At 35.8% G+C, this 20083-nt stretch overlaps 1 protein-coding gene and 1 long non-coding RNA gene across 7 annotated transcripts in view; one reads left to right on the forward strand and one right to left on the reverse strand.

Annotated features, from left to right (window-relative positions):
• The window catches only part of dpp6b (dipeptidyl-peptidase 6b), a 298152-nt gene that overhangs the window by 10616 nt on the left and 267453 nt on the right, over nucleotides 1-20083 (reverse strand). For all 6 annotated transcript variants that reach the window (XM_068224691.2, XM_073919875.1, NM_001115122.1 and 3 more), the window contains 12 exons: nucleotides 18769-18923; nucleotides 15923-16020; nucleotides 15339-15465; nucleotides 12728-12766; nucleotides 12533-12640; nucleotides 8208-8299; nucleotides 8015-8062; nucleotides 7432-7544; nucleotides 3076-3129; nucleotides 900-998; nucleotides 757-826; nucleotides 14-208 (listed from right to left, as the gene is read on the reverse strand). In XM_068224691.2, the coding sequence (XP_068080792.1) occupies nucleotides 14-208; nucleotides 757-826; nucleotides 900-998; nucleotides 3076-3129; nucleotides 7432-7544; nucleotides 8015-8062; nucleotides 8208-8299; nucleotides 12533-12640; nucleotides 12728-12766; nucleotides 15339-15465; nucleotides 15923-16020; nucleotides 18769-18923 (1198 nt within the window). The remainder of the gene's footprint in view (nucleotides 1-13; nucleotides 209-756; nucleotides 827-899; nucleotides 999-3075; nucleotides 3130-7431; nucleotides 7545-8014; nucleotides 8063-8207; nucleotides 8300-12532; nucleotides 12641-12727; nucleotides 12767-15338; nucleotides 15466-15922; nucleotides 16021-18768; nucleotides 18924-20083) is intronic.
• LOC141377823 (uncharacterized) lies at nucleotides 3809-6670 on the forward strand. Its single transcript, XR_012390812.1, has 3 exons — nucleotides 3809-4229; nucleotides 4425-5031; nucleotides 5599-6670. It is a non-coding gene; the product is annotated as an uncharacterized lncRNA (long non-coding RNA).

Below are 20083 nucleotides of genomic sequence, written 5' to 3' on the forward strand. Positions count from 1 at the left end.
GAGATGATCTGACCTGAGAGCTTCCAGGTGGTCTCTCTCCTCAAACTCCCCCAGTTTCTTCTTGACGCGATGAAGGAGGTTTGTGCCCTGAAAGCCACTGCCGCGCCCATCCAAACGCACGACTATGGTGTTGAAGGAGCTGACCAGCACAGTGCTCCAGTCCACCTGGAACTGTTCTGTTACCATCTGACCACCGGGGGTGCCATCCCTATCAGTCAATAAAAATGAGGAAGATAAATGAAAAAGAAGATAAACAAAGGTCTTCAGGACAACATGAGGGTCAGTAAGAAATTTCAGAGTTAAAAATTTTGGGTTAAACTTAAGCTACATTACTAGTAAAATTAATAGTTCACAAAAGAAGATAAATAGAAGAATGTTGAAAACATGTACAGGTAACCACCGACTACCATAGTAATTGTTTTTCCAACAAAGTCAACGGTTGAAAATTATTAAATTTATTTACATCGTATTTACCTATGTTACATTCATTTTTACGTAATGAGAAAGTGTTAAAAACAAACAAGCATAATAACCCTAAAATAAAAAAAAGTATTGTGTTTTATTTTGACTTTAGTCCTGGGACATTTGATTATGCTTAATGAGATTTGCTCCTAGCAGTGATGGAGCTACATGAAGCAAAACACATCAGTACAGTTATTCCTCATGCAGCTGAGACACACTGCAGTCTTTATGTTTTATTTTTGTATCGGGATCGCTGTGTATCATGAGGTGTGCGTGTGTGTGCGAATCACTTACACCAGCAGCAGTAAGGGGTAATGAGATGTCGCCACAAACACCGCTGGCTTCAGAATCTGCATGCTCAGAACTGTGCACATCAAGAGTAAAGTTACAATAACCATCACTCAAAACTCACTGTAAGTGTGATGCAAGATCCTTACCATAATCATCAATGTTGACATTTCTGTACTCCACTATGGGCATCTGTGTGTTGTTCACAGTGACGTTCAACAGCTCATTGGTCTCCACATCCAGTATCTCTAAAAGAGAAAAGGTTTAAATTAGGCCTGCACAATATACCGTTTCAGCATCGATATCACAATGTGATCATTCCAAGGTCACAAAGCAGGATATGCAATGTTGAGTTTGTATTATAATTTTTCATGTGCATTGAAAAGCATTCAAGTATAAAAAAATTTTACCGTTTGTGATCTTACCAAATTATTTTTTTTTAATTATTTTTATTTTGATCATTCAGTTTGTACTCGATGCGTCCACTAGTCTGCTTGAGTGTGCGGTGAATGTGACGTTATTGCAGAATTTGCGGAGGTTCGCTTTGGGTGCACACAAAATGATTTTGGCTGGCGGAGCGCATGGTTTTTATGAGACTCGAGCGAACAGTGCACGCTGCGCACTGTTTGAGTTGAATATGAACCACTTTGAAGAAATTTTGTCTGAAACAGGCACAACTGTACAGACATCTTTATGATTCGTGAACACAGATAAACAGGGGTTTTTCAAAAGTAATCCATTAGGATTATGGATAACAGATTTGATCAAATCTTGAAAAGGGTTTTTTAAAAGATAATAACGGATTACATAATTGGATTAGATCATGAAATTGGATCCATATGAAACCTTTAGTTTGGGTTTTTCAGACCTTATTTGTAGGATTTGGATCCCTTTGATCCAAAAATCTGGATTAAACTGATCTCATCAGAAGGGTGGATTCAGTGTGGATTTCATGCCCAAAATGTAATGAAAACTTAAAAAATGTATCAAATAATACTATATTTGGATCATGCAGTATCTTAAAATATATCCTGTTTATTCATAAAGTTTTAATTGTATTTGTTCATCTGTCAGGTTACAGTGATTAGGTAGGCTTTAATGTATTCAGCCTTTCAGTATAGGCCTAAAGCAAAGTAGAAAGAGTTTGGCCTCATAAAATAATCCCCAAATAGCTGTCAAAATTGACCAAAACAATACATTTTATTCTGTCACTAATTGATAAACAGTTGAGGTCAGAATTATAAGCTCCTCTTTGAATTTTCTTTTCTTATTTAAATATTTCCTCAATGATGTTTAACAGAGTAACAAAATTTTCACAGTATGTCTGATCATATTTTTTTCTTATGGAGAAAGTCTTATTTGTTTTATTCGGCTAGAATAAAAAGCAGTTTTTAAAAACCATTTTAGGGACAAAACTATTAGCCCCTTTAAGCTATATTTTTTACCCATTGTCTACAGAACAAACCATCATTATACAATAACTTGCCTAATTACCCTTACCTGCCTAGTTAACCTAATTGACCTAGTTAAGCCTTTAAATGTCACTTAAAGCTGTATAGAAGTGTCATGAAAAATATCTAGTAAAATATTACTTACTGTCATCATGGCAAAGATAAAATAAATCCGTTATTAGAAATGAATTATTTAAAATTATTATGTTTTAAAATGTGTTAAAAAAATCTTCTCTCCGTTCAACAGAAATTGGGGAAAAAAATAAACAGAAGGGCGGATAATTCAAGGGGGGCTAATAATTCTGACTTCAACTGGATATATATGTAATATATAATATAGAATTATTAGCCCCTGACTGAAAACAAATTGCTACTGTGCTGTAGACATCAGCAAATCATCTACAACTCAAAATCTTCATTCCTTTTTGACAACTTTTCTGATTTGTTAGATGGGATTTTTTTGGTCAGGAGTATTTAAACCTAGCAATGTACATACTGTATGAATGCAAAATGGAAACATAGAGAGAGCAGCTGTCTGTTCTGCATGAAAACTACACAGAATGCTGTTGGTTTGTTATTTCACATAAAAAATAAATAAATAAAAATCAGAGGTTGTGGTGTTAAAACACTTGATCTGATAGTTTCGATAGATGTTTATCTCCTATTTGAGGAGTTTCCGGTCTTATTTATCTTTTAGCACAATTCTACTTTTTAGCAGTGTTGATAAAGCCCATATCTATGTCTTCTATCATGTTCTTTGGGCGAGAAATACCTCTCCACTAAAGCTCTTGGGTCCGGAGCTGATAAAGCGAATCTGATGGTGTGTCTGTACCTGCTGATAGTGTTTAAGTGCAGTAAGAAACAGAAGACTCACTCTCATACTGTCCATATCTGGTGCTGTACACGGCTGAGTGAGGCACACCGGGACCTGGACAGAGGAACACACAGAAGATTACTTTATGACAGATTATATATTCAACTTCAGAAAAAACACACCTTTTGTATTTCAGCATTACTGTACTGTACAGTATATTACATCTTGTTTTCTGTGCTGTAGATCTTTGGAGCTACAAATGTGAACTATTCTTTTCCATATCAGATAAATCTGTCTCTAAATAGCATTAAGCAGGCTCTCCTATTTATTTTAGATGATTTTTTCCATTCTAATTGGGTTGTTTTTGGCCGTTTGGCTTCAAGCATCATTAACCAAAGCAAAATACACGCCCACACATCAGGGAATGTGCTTGGTAGACAGATATATAAAACAAGTACATAAAAAACTAATGCTTTAAATAGCATATTATAAAAGATTATTTTCAATATTTGTCTATCAGCTTTCAAACTTCTGCTAATTGGATCTGTGATACTAAGTAAAGTAATCATAGGTATCTATACCAATATGTGATACTAGTAAACTATATATACTTATAGTTTACTATGTTATACTATATACAGTTCTGTGATACTATGTAAAACGATCATAAAGTAGGCAACTGTTATTGGTATATCTACTGTGAGGTTCTGAATGACAAAATAAAGGGAAAAATCAACTGAAATTAAACAACTGTCACCATTATTATTTCTTGTAGTTTGTTTTTTTTTGTTTTGAACTGAATGTACTCTATATATCAAATATATAAATTCATTTAAATGCATTGGGTACAGAAAGTATTCAGACACCCTTAAATTTTTCACTCTGTTATACTGCAGCCATTTGCAGAGTGAAAAAAGTAAATTGACGCTGGATCAGATTTCAGAGGTCCCAGATACGGATCTGGAGTGTTCCGGCACAAGTTATGCCCTGTACACACTGGTGTTTTGGAATATGGAAAAACTGTCTTTATGGTGTTTTTATCTGTTTCTATATTATTTGTTTTTATTTTATTTATACTTTTATTTATAGTCTCTTTTATTCATGTTTATGTAAAGCACTTAGAATTGCCATAGTGTATGAAATGTGCTATATAAATAAACTTGCCTTGCCTTGTCTTACTGTTTGGACCTTGTCATCCCCTTGTCTGTCTACTTGTGCCTAATTCTGTCAATAAACCCCTCATATAGTTAATTGCTGCAACTTCTTCTTCAGTCTTCTGTGTAACCTGGTTTATTGGAAATCTATCTAAAATGCTTTGCTGCTCCAAAAACAAACAATCAAAGAAAAAAAAAATGAAATCATGATACTTTTTCAGGATCGCTTAATAAATGAAAAATTCAAAAGAACAGATATTTGTAAATTAATTGAGTGAAATTTTTATGAGTGAAATTTTGGGTTCATACCAGTTCCTCTAGTCAACAGATGTCAAACTCAGTTCCTGGAGGGTCATAGCTCTGCACAGTTTAGTTCCAACCCTAATTAAACACACCTGATCAAACTATGGTAAGTGTGTTAAAGCAGGACTGGAATTAAATTCTGCAGGGCTGCGGCCCTTTAGGAACTGGGTTTGACACCACTGTTCTAGTTTCTTTAGCTGCCCACATTTGTACATATTTATGCAAATATTCGTTGAACCATAAATGCAAGTACGAATATATTTTCCTTCAAATCCTTGGCTCAATATTCTGATTCCACCCTATGATGTCATTTTCCATCCTAAAACCTCATTCATTCATTCATTCATTTTCCTTTGGCTTGGTCCCTTTATTCACCAAGGGTCACCACAGCAGATTGATCTGCTCATCTTAAAACCTTTTCCACCATTTTGCAGTTTTGCTCAAAATAATTAATTATTTAATTAATTAATTAAATAAATAAATAAACATATCATCTTGACAAAAAGTAAGGGAATTTAAGATTTTTGAATAATAAATAATCGCTTCCCTTTTTATGTTTGTTTCCCACATAGCAAAATTTCTCTGGCCCAGCTCTGGCCCACACAATCAGGTTTTGCTTGGCCCACATGCTGCAGTGATTTACTGTACATGACTGGACCAAATCTGGCTTCCAGACAAGGGCCAAACACAGACCATATCTGGGCCAAGTCTCAGCCAAGTAAATAACTCATAACTGGGCCTGAACTGGGCCAGATAGGTTGGCGTGTCACGATTGCAATGAAATTGATAAACCTATGGAGTGATGCGCTTTAGGCACACTATGGGCACGCTTTTTCTCAAAGTGACCTGATTGGTAGAAATTTTTTTCTTTACTCAAAAATGATTTTAGTGTATTTTAAACGTGGGTCAAGACTGGCCAAACTCACATGGCCTACTTATTAAATTTTTATATCTGGGCCAAATACTATGTTTTTCATCTGGCCCAAATCTTGTGTGCCGCCTTAAAAACGGTGCCACCTCTGCCAAACCCGGGCCATGTTTGGCCCACATGCTGTATGCCAGTGCCGGATGAATGCCTGCTGTGCCAGCTTTTTGCCATATCTGGGCCAGAATTCTTTGCTACTAGGGTTATAATGTTGGCTCATTGCAGCAATGCTTGCTCTTTATTTTATCAATCGTGCTTAACCCCTTATTTGTTGTTTGCAGCAATATGTCTGATTAAAGTAGCTCTGTTTTTAAGTCTTTAAATAACTTGTCAAGGCACTCAATCCCTCTTACCGCCTTTGCAAAAGCACACCTACACTGACTTGCTGTTTTAAATGTGAGAATGTGGTTCTAGATTACTAAGCAACGAATAATTTATCCAGTGACTACAACTGACCTTTACCGTCATTGCTTGATGTCATCCACACAACAAGTGGGACGCTTTCAACTTTAACATTATTTTATAAGAAATGATGTTTATTCCCTGAGGTCTGGGTGAAGCAACATGCTGATATGCTGACTTCATCTAAATGAATAACACAAACACTGACCTTTCCTTGTGCTCACCATATCCTGTTAAACAGATAAGTGACCATAGCAACCATGCTTTATTATTGATAAAACACGCAGCAGGGAAATGATGTCATAACTAACTCACTTAGATCGGCAAGTCAGTCACAGAGCCAAACACTCAGCAGTGTGTGCTCAGTATAGTCAGTCAAGAAAAAAAACAAACAGAAATATCAAAAATCCTAAAATATTATCTATAATCTGGCTCAGTGGTTAGCACTGTCACCTCACAGCAAGTAGGTCTCTGGTTCGAGTTCCGGCTGGATCAGTTGGCATTTCTGTGTAGAGTTTGCATGTCCTTTGTTGTCTCGTCTTGACGTGGGTTTCCTCAGGGTGCTCCGGTTTCCCCCACACTCCAAAGACATGTGCTATAGGTGAACCGAATAAACGAAATATTCCATAGTGTAGGAGTGTGTGTGTGTGTGTGTGTGTGAATGAGTGTTTATGGGTGTTTCACAATACTTGGTTGCAGCTAAAAGGGCATCCGCTGTATAAAACATATGCTTGAATAGTTGGAGGTTCATTACACTGTGGCGACCTCTGAAATAGAGACTAAGTCGAAGGATAATGAATGAGTGAATTGTTTTCTAATCTATTCATACTTAATGCTGGCATGTTGTTGTTAATGATATAGGATCCCTTTCAGTAGGGTAAAATGGTAATGTTTAGCGGATGTTCTGGTAATGTGACAATCAAGACGCTTTTGTGATGCACATTTGCAATAGGAGTAGTAGTAGTAGTAATAATAATAGAAGTATTAATAATATATCTGCAAGTAGCAATCAAAGGCCAAGCAGCCCAGCAGCCTCATCATGAACAAGCACGGCAACAAGCTACAGAGCAACTGAAAAATCCTTTAACTTTTTGGCAGCATGCTCTGAGCCAAATTTGGTGAAAGTTGGAGAGTTTAAAACAACAGATTTTCAAACTAATTCAAGATGGTGAACACGAAGTCATGTCAATTAGTGAATAAATTGTATAACATGTTCTCTGTATGAGCCAAGGAATCTGCAAGACCTGCAAAGATCTGCAAAGTCTCATAACAATAGACAAAACTACTCAAAAGATAATTGATAAATGTTGTATGATTTAAATTGATAGAATTTAAATGTTTGTCAATTTTACACAGGAGGTTGCTCAAACTGACATAGTTTAGTCAATGTCAGGTCTAGATCACACACATAAACTTTGTGTTTTTGTCAAAATTTTAAATGCATTTTTACTTTAAATCACTTAATGTAATGTTGTGATTTTTTTCATAGCTGATTTGGTTCCTTATTTGCAATGTTTTAACACGTTAACATTATTCCAAAACCATGAAAAGACAGCTGAGAATGTTGTCAAGACACTGTACCACTTTCTAACCGTAAGACAAAATATTCAAACAAAAAATAAAGCATAAAACCTTTGCAGTTGAGAAAGAAGTAGTTTGCGTCTGGACTGAATGATCCACTGACGTAGCCACAACGGAAATTACAGGAAAGGCAGCGGCGGTTGAAGGATCCTGTGGTGTTAGCACTAAAACACAACACATGTCATCAGCGCAGTGTTTTCAAATACTTCCCCATTCATCACAGCCGATTCAAATGTTATCAGCGCTTATCCGCTTATAGATATGGGTCAGTATGGGTCTTTTGCGTCTGATAGTAGGCTCCGAAGGCTGTTATCATCCATCCATATTCGGCTGCGGCCAGTAGTTAACGAGATTTATTTATATTATTTATTAAACTTTCCATTAATTGTATTTTATTAATGTCTACCCTTACCCAAACCATCACAGTAATGTTAAAAACAGATTTGGATCTGGAGTATTCTCTATTAGTATAACTGATTAACCATGTGTTAGGGTGATAATAGCCTTCTGAGCCTACTAGTAGGTGCAGAAGGCCCCTACTGTCCCATATCTATCAGTTGTTAACCACTGATAACGCCCATTCAATCAAGTGATAACACTTGAAGCGGGTGATTCATCAGGTCATTTGTCATACCTGTAAAGCTGACGCCGACTTGCACCGTCTTCTGTGCTCAAAAAGTATCTGCAAAGACATTGTTGTCATAAATATCTATTATTGTTACATTACCAACAACGATAATGGCTTTTTTTTATTCACACATTTAATGACAATGTGAACAGAAACCGGAATCTGAGCAGTATGTATGTTGCGGATCACACATGCTTACACAATTCTGGTGTCCTCGTTGTAGGCTAAAATCTGTGTCACATCCCAATCTCCTGACGTCAGGGACTGAAGCGTGTCTGTGCTGCTGTTGGGCTGAAAGAGACAGCAACAGGAAGATACTGTACTTCTTGCTATAGACAAATCAAGTTACATTTGATTTCATTATGCTTTGCACAATAGAGATTGATTCACTCGGCCTCACAATATCAAACAAAAAGCAGAAACAAAAGCAACAAAATCAATTATGCATACTTCAAAAATCTACATTCTACATAGCTGCTGCTGTCTGTCAGTGTTAATGATTGTTAGACTTAGCTGAAAAATATAAAGTACTGTGTTTTGGTTGTAATTTGTTCATTTGTTTAATTATTGATTGCTCAATTGTCTTTAATCATGTGCACATACGTTAGGCTGGTAGTCTTCTTTAAAATCTTAATACTATCAAAAATTGCGTAGGCTTGTTTTTAAAAATACACTGTAAAATGGGTCAAAACTAAAGAAATAACAGTTTTTATTTTATTAGTAAACAATATTTACTATATTCATGTGATAATAAAAGCAGTCAGTGCGCATGAAAGCAGTCAGTGTCGCTCAAAACCACACCAAGCTGAATTGAAATGGTGGGCCGAGTTGTAACAAATCAAACTGTGGTCATAAACTGCAAATTGAAAAACATCGGGGTGACACTAGAAGCTTTTTTGACAAGATTTGGACAAACCTGGAGACCAGAGACTGACATTAGATATCTGTGAAATTGGCGGATATTGACCTAAATTTGAAAAAAAAAACTCTTTTCTCTTTCGGCTTCCCTGTGACTCTCTTGCCAGACGGTCTCAGCTAGAGACAAACAACTTCCCCCGGAGAACAAGATTACAAGATGCTATGAATTCCTGCTTCCTGTTCCAAGGACACTTGTTGAGACTCTACAGGCACATAGACACATGTACATAGCTGTAGACAATCACTACCTAACCCTGCATCTAACACCACCGATGAGGGTAGGCGGGTCTGTGACCAGCGCACCCTGGCTGCAGGACCAGATGGCTGTCACCTTTCATCAGACTACAGTATATCCACATTCCCTGTTGCGATGTTATGTCTATGTCTATGTGTTTGTGTGCTGGTTGATGGGGCTTTTTTCTCCCCAATCTCACACTGCCCTACTTCAAAGATAGTCTGAGAGGTGCAAAAAATCTGTCTTGTAGTTCAGAGTGTATGCCCTTAAGGCTGTAATATAATAATAATAATAATAATAATAATAATAATAATTCCCTACATTTAAATAGCGCTTTTCTGGTCACTCAAAATGCTCACAGCTGGACAGTGCTCACTGAGCAGTATAGAGTCCCCATCAATATACAGGGGCCATAGGACCCACACTGACCACAGATTAAGTGCCCCCATCTAATCTCACCAACGGCACTTCAAGCAGCAACTCACATGTGATCTCCCAATCCAGGTACTGGCCGAGAGCAGCCCTGCTTAGCTTCAGTGGGTGTCCAAGTGAGCGTTGCCCCCCTTTTTGTATCAGGACAAGCAATTTGCAGAGTTTCCACCTTTAAATAGCTGGGTGTGCAAATATCCTCTGCTCTACCATGAGATGCCCACATTAAATAAATGATTTCGAAGGTGTGTCACAGAATGTACTATCTTTGCAAAAACAAAAAAGTAGGTCTTCCTTGTTCTATTGCAAATGTACTTGACTTCTATATGGCCAGTTCTTGAGTATCTTGCGCGTGTGCTATATTCTGTGTAGTTTATAAGGCAACAAAAGCCATAAAGGTGGTCTTGTATACAGCACTAGAAAGTTGGCACGTATACCTACTATATCACACATTTTCTGAAGCCATTCTATAGTTGTAAATTACAGATGTATATTCAGGTGCTTAAATTTATGTTCAGTTCAGCACTGCCCTCCGCTGTGCCTGCAAATCATTCTTAATTCATTCACGATACAAGCTGCGTGTTGCATTCATGACAACGCAAAAAAAAAAAAAAAAAAAAAAAAAAAACTTTCTACAAGACTATTTGTTCCGGATAATATAAATAATCAGTAGAGAAATGTTTTGCATTAAATGGGTTCATTTTGAGTTCATTGCAGTTTCTAAATCATGTTGCACTGTGTGTGTTTGATCTGCAGATTACATTCGCAACACTGGAGTAGAGAGGGTTATTACCTACTCTTCACACACAAAGTACGCCTACCTGAATTTTTAAATTAGAAATGGCTCAATAAAATATTTGGCAGATCCTCAATGCACTCCCTTTTGTGCTGCTAAGTTTTGAAAGTGTCCGCAGATACCGGAGGTCTCAGTGATGCATGAAGAGATTCATCCGACTGAGTTTATTCTTCCGATGGGAATACTTTTAGTGCTGCCAATAGTTTGTAAAGCCTGGAGTAGTTGATTAAATTAATAAAAGTGAAATTGATGGGGTGAATATGGATTGTCATTAAACGAAAAGAGGATGTTTGCACCAAACCTGTAGAAAAACATCTGGCTTTGCTGAAAGGCTGGCTATTTTACTAACAATTAGGGTCAATGTGGTAGCCTATTACAGATTTCAAAGAAAAATCTTAATATTAAAATGGAAAAATAAGCTGGACCACAACAGATCAATGTCACAATGAATGCTTAAATAATGTAGCCTAGTTTACAGCAGGCATGATGATTTTAGTTAGATTGTGCCATCAGCAGGCCTATAGGTCTGTTATTTTTACTAAAGAAGATTATTTCAGTTTATCACCAGAACTATAAAACTGCATTATGTTAAAAATAAATGGCACAGTATTGGGATCAGATCTGTATCGGTCATTACTCTGAATTTTGGTACTGGGATCGGATCGGTTCCAAAAAAAAATTGGTATCGGTGCATCCCTAGTCCAGTCTGAGGCGTAATGGTCTCTCTGAGGAGTTAGAGAGTATCCAAAATGATGCTGTTGGATAATAGATATTCCGACTTCAATTTTCCAACAGTGAGGTAGCCACCATTAGTACTCTCACAAAAATTCTTGTTTGATGTTTTTAATTATTGTTTTTACTTTTACTTGTTTATCATGTTATATACTAGTATTTTTTACATTAGTCAAATATTGCTTTGAGTGACTGTTTGATGCATTTCAGGGAATTGTGCTGCAATACCCTGTCTTGTCAAATTTTAACTAAACTAAACTAAACTAAACTAAACTAAAATAATCCAAACTAAACTAAACTAAAATAATCCAAACTTAATCAAACTAATCTAGTCTAAACTAATCTAAACTAAACCAAACTAATCTAAACTAAACTAAGCTAAACTAAACTAAACTAAAATAATCCAAACTAAACTAAACTAAAATAATCCAAACTTAATCAAACTAATCTAGTCTAAACTAATCTAAACTAAACCAAACTAATCTAAACTAAACTAAACTAAACTAAACTAAATTAATTTATATTAACCTAACCTAACCTAATCTAATCTAATCTAATCTAATCTAATCTAAGCCAAACTATTCTAATCTAAACAAATGTAATCCAATCTAATCTAAAATTATTTAAACTAAGCCAATCTAATCTAATCTAATCTAATCTAATCTAATCTAATCTAATCTAATCTAATCTAATCTAATCTAATCTAATCTAATTGAATCTAATCTAATCTAATCTAATCTAATCTAAGCTAATTTAACCTAATTTAAACTAAACTAAACTAAACTAAACTGAAATAATCCAAATTTAATCAAACCAATCTAGTCTAAACTAATCTAAACTAAACTAATCTAAACTAAACCAAACTAATCTAATCTAATCTAAACTAAACTATTCTAAACTAGTTTAACCTAATCTAATCTAATCTAATCTAAGCTAATTTAACCTAAGATAATCCAATCTAATCTAATCTAATCTAATCTAATCTAAACCAATTTAATCTAAACTAAAGTAAACTAAACTAAACTAAACTAAACTAAACTAAACTAAACTAAACTAAACTAAACTAAACTAAACTAAACTAAATACAAGTGGTCACAAGAAACACATTTAAATGCATGTTAATACAAGATTGAAATGGTAATGTGACTCCACTAGTAATCAGACCACTGAAAATGCATATTAATACCAGTTGGAAAAAGATTATCATTCAGGTTATCAAACCATTCAGATTATCAAACCAGTTTTCCCCTAGCCTAAAATGAACAAACATGCTGTGATATTGAATGGTATTTGTAACACCAGCATTAGGTGGGAATGAAGAGTCAAGCAGGCAGAAACATGAAACCATGAACATGCTGTTACACCTCCATGAGGAGCAGTTCATTATTAGTAACAAAATCAGTAACAGACTTACCTGGGAGGTGGACATGGATATGTGGAAGAACTTCCCTCGACCTCCCTGTGGAACAGCTCGGGTAAAGAAGAACCTGTAGCCATCTTTGGAGAACAGCGGGGGTTCGTTCTGCGGAGAGATTCACATGTGAGCAGCTCTTTTACACAAACATCCCACATGCTGTTTTTGTCTGAGACGCCATGATGTGTGACTCACCTGTCTGTGAAGCCAGCTGTCACTCTCATCTTCATGTTTCTGAAAATACACTGCAAAATTAGTGTCTTTTTTTCTCAGCGTGTCTCCAATTGTGTGAGACAAAACCCTTCATATACTGTGAAACAAAGCACTGACTAATCTTTCTTTTTATTGAACTGACATGGTTTTTAATACATTTAAACATAACAATAGGCACTGTCATCCACACAGACTTTTAAATGTCACTGTAATTCCCATGTTGTTTTATACACTGCTTGTCCATAAAAAAAGTCACACATTCTAAAATTTGCTTTAAGCTTTGAAAATGGCATGCTCAAACTAATTTTCATTTTTACGGTCCATGCGCAAAACGGAAAGCGCAGGGCGCAAACGCTTTCAGGGCGTGTAAGAATCCATATTTGCTAATTTAAGGATAGAAAAATCTGCTTTGCGCTGTGGAGCATAGTCTAAAAGGGTTGAGTTTATTTTCTTAATGAGTTATAGGTGTGTTTTGCGAATAAACCAATCAGAGTCATCTCCCATTCCCTTTAAGAGCTAGCAGCATCACGCCATAAGCACATTTGCTATTTACAGGACATAAAGTAAGTGGAAGTGGAAAAACTGAGCATTTCACAAGGAAACAGTAAACAGTTACCATTTTTTTTTTTAACAGAAAACAGTTAAACAGAGCATCTACCACGCAAGAATGAGAGATAATCGATCTACTTTCACTTTCGCTCTTGGATAGGGAAACTTTACGCACAGACATTAATTAGCCTATAAATAATTAATTTAGTTTGATAAGTGCAAATATTTGTTTCAAAATTATTTCTAAATTCAGTTCTAATTTCCAGCAAACAAATAAATGAACAATAATAACGAAGTGTGTTTAAAAACCTGAGTTATATCCTAAAACACATGCTGTGCCCCATATCGTCTAAAACCTGCAGCTGGGCAAATCTATGCTTGTTTTTAATAAAAGAAATATAAATATGCATATAATAAATAATACTGATAATAATAACAACATTATACAAAAGCAAATTGTTATGAATGAACTGAAAAAGCCTCCCGAGATGAAGAAGGTAAAAAAACTGTGTTTTTTTTATATTTATGTAGGCTAGAAAATAATATGTTTTGTAATATTTTAATCCTTTATATTTATATCCTATATATATTCTTATTATATCCTATATACAGGCCTATCCTTAATATTTTAATTTTTTTCATATGTAAAGATATTTGTATATTACATCTCTCTACATCTTGTGTGTAGGCTCAATCAGTGTGTAAGCGAGGCACAACTCTGCGCTGGAGTTTGGACCGGGTTTGTTTTGGTCTAAAGAAAAATCTAGTATAGTTTCTCAAAATAGCAACGCACCAGCAGTGCGCCTCAGAATGCCTTTCTTTTTAGACCAGAACGCCTATGGGCACACATATGAGCGCAAATGCATTTGCTATTTAAAGAGCGTGGCGCATTGCCTCAAAACAACTCGGGTGTATGATAGGGCCCATAGTTTGTTGATTTGGCATTTCCCAAATCCATCGTTCCAACAAACATTCGCAAACTGCATCACAAACTTGTATGTTTGCAACTACACCTCTGGAGCTGTAGTTAGAAAAATAGCTCCTGGCTGTGTTTTATTCCAATTTATCCTCCCTATGACCTATTCATTTAGAGCATTCTAACATTTAAACATGGAATTATAAAAAAAAACATTAAATTCATTAAAGCAGGGGTGGCCAACCCTGTTCCTGGAGAGCCACCTTCCTGCAGATTTCAGTTGCAACCCATATCAAACACACCTGCCTGTAATTATCACGTGGTGTTCAGGTCCTAATTGATTGGTTCAGGTGTGTTTGATATGGGTAGCAACTGAAATCTGCAGGAAGGTGGCTCTCCAGGAACAGGGTTGGCCACCCCTGCATTAAAGTCATCTCCTTAGGTGCTTTCAAAGTATTTTTACGTGACCAAATTAAAGGATATTATTTGTGCTTTACATGTATGGCAGGTATTATAATGTGCATCAAATCAATAAATTGTTTAGTTTAACTTTTTCGCAGTTAACAAGAGAACACACTTCCTTGCCATTGACGAATTTTAAAGCAATTTGTGTTTTAGGTGTATTACGGTAGGGAAAGCCCTAACGCATGTCCTGAGGGAGGTACTGTACATGATGTCTGATGCTCCGAGGAGTAAAATCTGAAAGAGAGAAAGTATACGATCGAGGATAAAAAAGAGTTATACAAATTTCCTTTGGTTTAATCCCCTACCGTTTTAGATCCTGTCCACCACAAAATCAGCCATTTTCATAGCACAAAATCCCTCCAAAAATTTAGAAAAACTAGGAGCACTGTTAAGATATGAAAAGCTACCCACTGCATCAGTTAGTGTTAAATAACTTTGTATCACCTGAAACATAATCATCCATGCAGAAATTTTCCAATGGGAGGTTCTTACATATGTGCTTAGTTAAATCCAGATGGAGATTTATTATTATTATTATTATTATTATTAATTAATTAATTTATTTATTTATTTATCTATTTATTTTGTATTAGCAGTGTAGTTTATGACTTCACTATTATTGTAAAATGTTTAAAATAGTGAATAAGGCTGATTGCCAGTTACCTTTGTGCAGATGCCAGTAGTGGCCTCACATAAGGTCAGAATTGAGCTGTTTTGTGCTCGGTTCAGCCAGTTTACTGCTAGTTTGGTGCTGGTTGCCCACTTCACCATAGTGATGTAGTAATCTTTCCTGTAAAAAAAAAAAACTTAATAAAACACTCACTTCAAACACTGTCAAATTGATTCTAATTATGCTGATTAAGCTTTTAATCAAAGCAACAGGATATGTTAAAACTGGAAAAATTTCATAACGTGTGTGTGTGTGCTAGTTTAAACATTTCATAATATTGCTATGTGTATGGCACTCATGATCAATTACATGCAGCTTGAAAACTAGAGAATGGTTTACTGACAATTTTGATTGTGTATACTGTCAGTAAGACAAAAAAGGGTTGGCTGTCAAATGTTACACCAGTTGCTTTTAATTGCTCACAGTTTTTTTTTTTTTTTTTTAAACATTCTAGTATTATTTGCCAGATGTCTTCATTAACACAATAGCTGACATTATTAACTTAAACAGTTTTTTTGGTTGTAGTAAACTATCTTAAAACAATAGATAACACTTCTAGTGACAGGCAGACCTTCACCTGATTCTGGGATCCTCTGGTTTCTTCATCCTCACTGTGTGTAAGGGGCCGTTCAGACTCACCACTGACAAATAGATCTCAGGGTTTTCCTCCCCAGCCTAAACAGACAACAAACATCACATCACTGGAAAACACCCTTCTCCTCATTCTCTTCAAGGACTCTTAACAAGCAACATGATTGAAACAATCATTTATGACAAACAAAACCAAATTAAACAGAAGAAAGTTTTCTGCTATCTGGCAAATAGATAACAATAAAACAGTAGTATTAGGTAAGAGAAACATGCAGATGGACAGTGCTTGTCAGAACAGTTATGAAAACTGTGGCCAGTTACATAAACTGCTTATACTAGTCTTACAAGATAATCTTCAAAGCAAAAGTTTTATTGCAACTGTTGAATTGCAGCTGTCCCTGCTGATTTAGTTGTCACTAAATCCCATGACACTGTGTTTTTACCTCACAAAATAAATTTCTATTATCGTTTTCACGCATTCATGTAACTACATTCTTAATCATTTAAAAAAAACACAATTTTTCATGCTATCTCCTTCATTTTATATGCATTTATTGAAACAAATTCTAAACTGTGCTTGCTTGAAACATTCAGATTTCAAGTTTCTTCTTGCCTCTTCAAGAAAAGGCTGAGCTTCCGTTTACTATATGTTATGTGCCTATGTGTTAAATGTTTATATCTATTAAAATCTAATTAAAAAAGTTTTATATATTGCAAAACAATGATTAAAATTTGTAAATAATACGGTTTTACAAGAAAATACAATTTTAGTTTGTGTTCTTTAAAGCCAGCACTGCTGAAAAGGTGAATAGACAATAATGTAGAATTTAATGACAATACCTACCAACCAACCAATCAGATCCCATTTAAAGTTCAGTATATGCATTTCCAATACCCTTCAAACTAAAACTCATTCATTCATTCATTCATTCATTCATTCATACATTTTCCTTTGGCTTAGTCCCTTATTTATCCGGGGTCACCACAGCATATCTATTTCGGCATATCGTCACCTTGGAATTATAAGGTTCTATCTGCGTTCTGAATGATTTTGAGATATTAAGCTTTAAAGTTTTCGCATTCTATAGCAATGTATGTGTGCAACATTTTTTTTTATAAAAAAAAAAAAAAAAACATCCCATAACGTAAATAAGTTGTCAATTAATAAGAATATGTCAATAACTCAATTTTGACAAAAAATGTCAAATAAAACCTTATAATTCTGAGGTGACGATATGTTTTACACAGTGGATGACCTTCCAGCAGCAACCCAGTACTTGGAAACACTCTTACACTATGGCCAATTTTGTTTACCCGATTCACCTATAGCGCATGTCTTTAGACTGTGGGGGAAACCAGAGCACCAGGAGGAAACCCATGTGAACACAGGAAGAACTGCAAACTCCACACAGAAATGCCAACTGGCTCAGCCGGAACTCGAACCAGTGACCTTCTACCTGTGAAGTGACTGTGCTAACCACTGAGCCCCGTGCCACCTTTCAAACTGAAGCTTCTAATTAAAATACACTTAAAGGAAACCCATGGATTTAACAAAAACTCTAAAATTTCATGAATAAAATCTACACTTGCTGTCGATTCTCAATTATATTAAACTTCAAATAAATTTTTTCTTTATACAAAACAGAAACAGAATCCTCTCATTAATACTTATAATAATGCCTGCTCAAATAGAGTAGAGTAGAAATCAGAGTAGAGATCATTTATTTTTATGACCCTTCCAAATAAGGTAAAAACAAAGCTTGTTATTCTATACCCGATTTCAAGGGATTTTATGGACTTGTCAAAATGTTTCTGGAGATTGCTTGGTGCTTACTAAATCATATGCTTTATATGTAGATATCAGATAACTTTTTAAACATTATCAATGCATTCTATGGCAACTTTAAATATATGGCTGCGATGTATAGAAGATTGACAAGGAAACGGAAGTACTGGCCAACCTTCATTAACTGCACATTCCACTAGTAAGAGTAAAGTGTGAAGAATTAGCAGGGTAATAGCACAGTTTTGCTTAAAATATTGCAATGCACACAACAGTATGGGTGGCAAATTGTTGGTGTGAGTCTTTATGGTGCATCTGTGATGACAGCAAGGCTTTGTGAAGGAAGAACCCCATCCAATAACAATGACAATGTGAAACGTATTGTTCTCTGATGAGTCCACCTTCGCTGTCTTTCCCACATCCAGGAGAGTAACGGTGTGGAGAAGCCCCAAAGAAGCGTGCCACCCAGACTGTTGCACACCCAGATTGAAGCATGGGGGTGAATCAGTGATGGTTTGGGCTGCAATATCATGGTATTCCCTAGTCCCAGAACTTGTTCTAGATGGGTTCATCTGTTGATAATGCACCAGTGCACACAGAAAGACTGGTGACAGGGTGGTTTGGTCAATATGAAAGTGAAGTTGAACATCTCCCATGGCCTGCACAGTGAGATCTTAATATTACTGAGTCAATTAAGGGTGTTTTGGAGGAGAGAATCAGGAAACATTTTACTCCACCAGCATCACATTGTGATCCAGTCACTATTCTGCAAGAATAATGGCTTAAATTCCCTCTGGCCACTATGCAGGACATCTATCTGTCATTGTCAAGATGAATTGATGCTTTATAAAAGGAGGCCCTAGAACATACTAATTAGTTATTGTCATCTAAAACCAGGCATTTCAGTTTCATTGTCCAACCCTTGTGTATATATTTGAAGAAATCTCTAATGAAAACTAGACAGATGACCCATGAATAAACTGACACAGAGATACAAATCTAAACCTTAATTTAAAAAGTAAATGAAAACAAAACCTGTAGAGATTTACTTTAGGGTAGCGGTACTCTTGTCCATTGGGATACAGCACACTAGTGAACATGGGTATCTCCATCTTAGGCACCAGGGTGTCATTGATAGTGGCATATGCCAGTCTGAGACCATCTGGTGACCACCAGTGTGCAATGTGATTCTGGAAAATCTCCTCTGCAAACACAAACAAATAAAACACAGTTTAAACACAAAACATAGCATTATATCATTTCATTCACTCACATTTTTATTGCAAGCATCATACAGAGGTTATCCTGCAAAATACATAACTGCAACATGTGCAAAAAGTGCCTGGGTGATTTATCACATCCTATTTCTTGAGGCTTCTGCCTCAGGAGTCTCATCCATCATTTCATAATGCAGACAAGAAGAGCAGCACGACCGTCATGGTGGAGAACGTAAAATATGACTGCCTGTAATACTGCAGACAGAACCTCTAAAGCTCATTGAGACATTCTGGAATCAGAATTTGACAAGAAGATCACTAATTATTATTATTTTTTTAGTCTATAAGTTGCATTGTTCAAGAAATATTGTTAAATTCACATTCAAATTGTGCTATTAAAAGCTACGCTGTAAAAATATATTTAGATACAGTGCATCCGGGAAGTATTCATAGCGCTTAAAATTTTTCCATATTTTTTTATGTTACAGCTTTATTTCAAAATTAATTACATTAATTTCCTCAAAGTTCTACACACAATACCCCATAATGACAATGTGATAAAATATTTTTTAAAATTGATGCAAATTTATTAAAAATAAAAAACCTGAAAAATCAGATGTACATATGTATTCACAGCCTTTGCTTAATATTTGTTGATGCACCTTTAGCAGCAATTACAGCCTCAAGTCTTTTTGAATATGATGCCACAAGCTTGGCACACCTGTCTTTGGGAATTTTTGCCCATTAATCTTTGCAGTACTTCTCAAGCTCTATCAGGTTGGATGGGAAGCAATGGTGTACAGCCATTTTTAGACCTCTCCATAGATGTTCAATAGGATTTAGGTCTGGGCTCTGGCTGGGCCACTCAAGCACATTCATCGAGTTGTTGTGAAGCCATTCCATTGATATTTTGAAAATGTGCTTTGGGTCATTGTCCTGCTGGAAGATGAACTGTGGCAACAGGAGCACAGATGATGCAGTCTCTATAGCACTGCATTTTGTACTCACACACCTGGACAATAAAAACACTTATGCACGAATGCTGTTTGTGGACTTCAGCTCAGCATTCAACACTGTCATACCCTCCAAGTTACTGATCAAACTCAGAGACCTGGATATCGACACATCACTCTGCAACTGGATTATA

The sequence above is a fragment of the Danio rerio genome, chromosome 2 (genome assembly GCF_049306965.1).
Source record: "Danio rerio strain Tuebingen ecotype United States chromosome 2, GRCz12tu, whole genome shotgun sequence".
In the NCBI taxonomy this organism is placed as follows: Eukaryota; Metazoa; Chordata; class Actinopteri; order Cypriniformes; family Danionidae; genus Danio; species Danio rerio.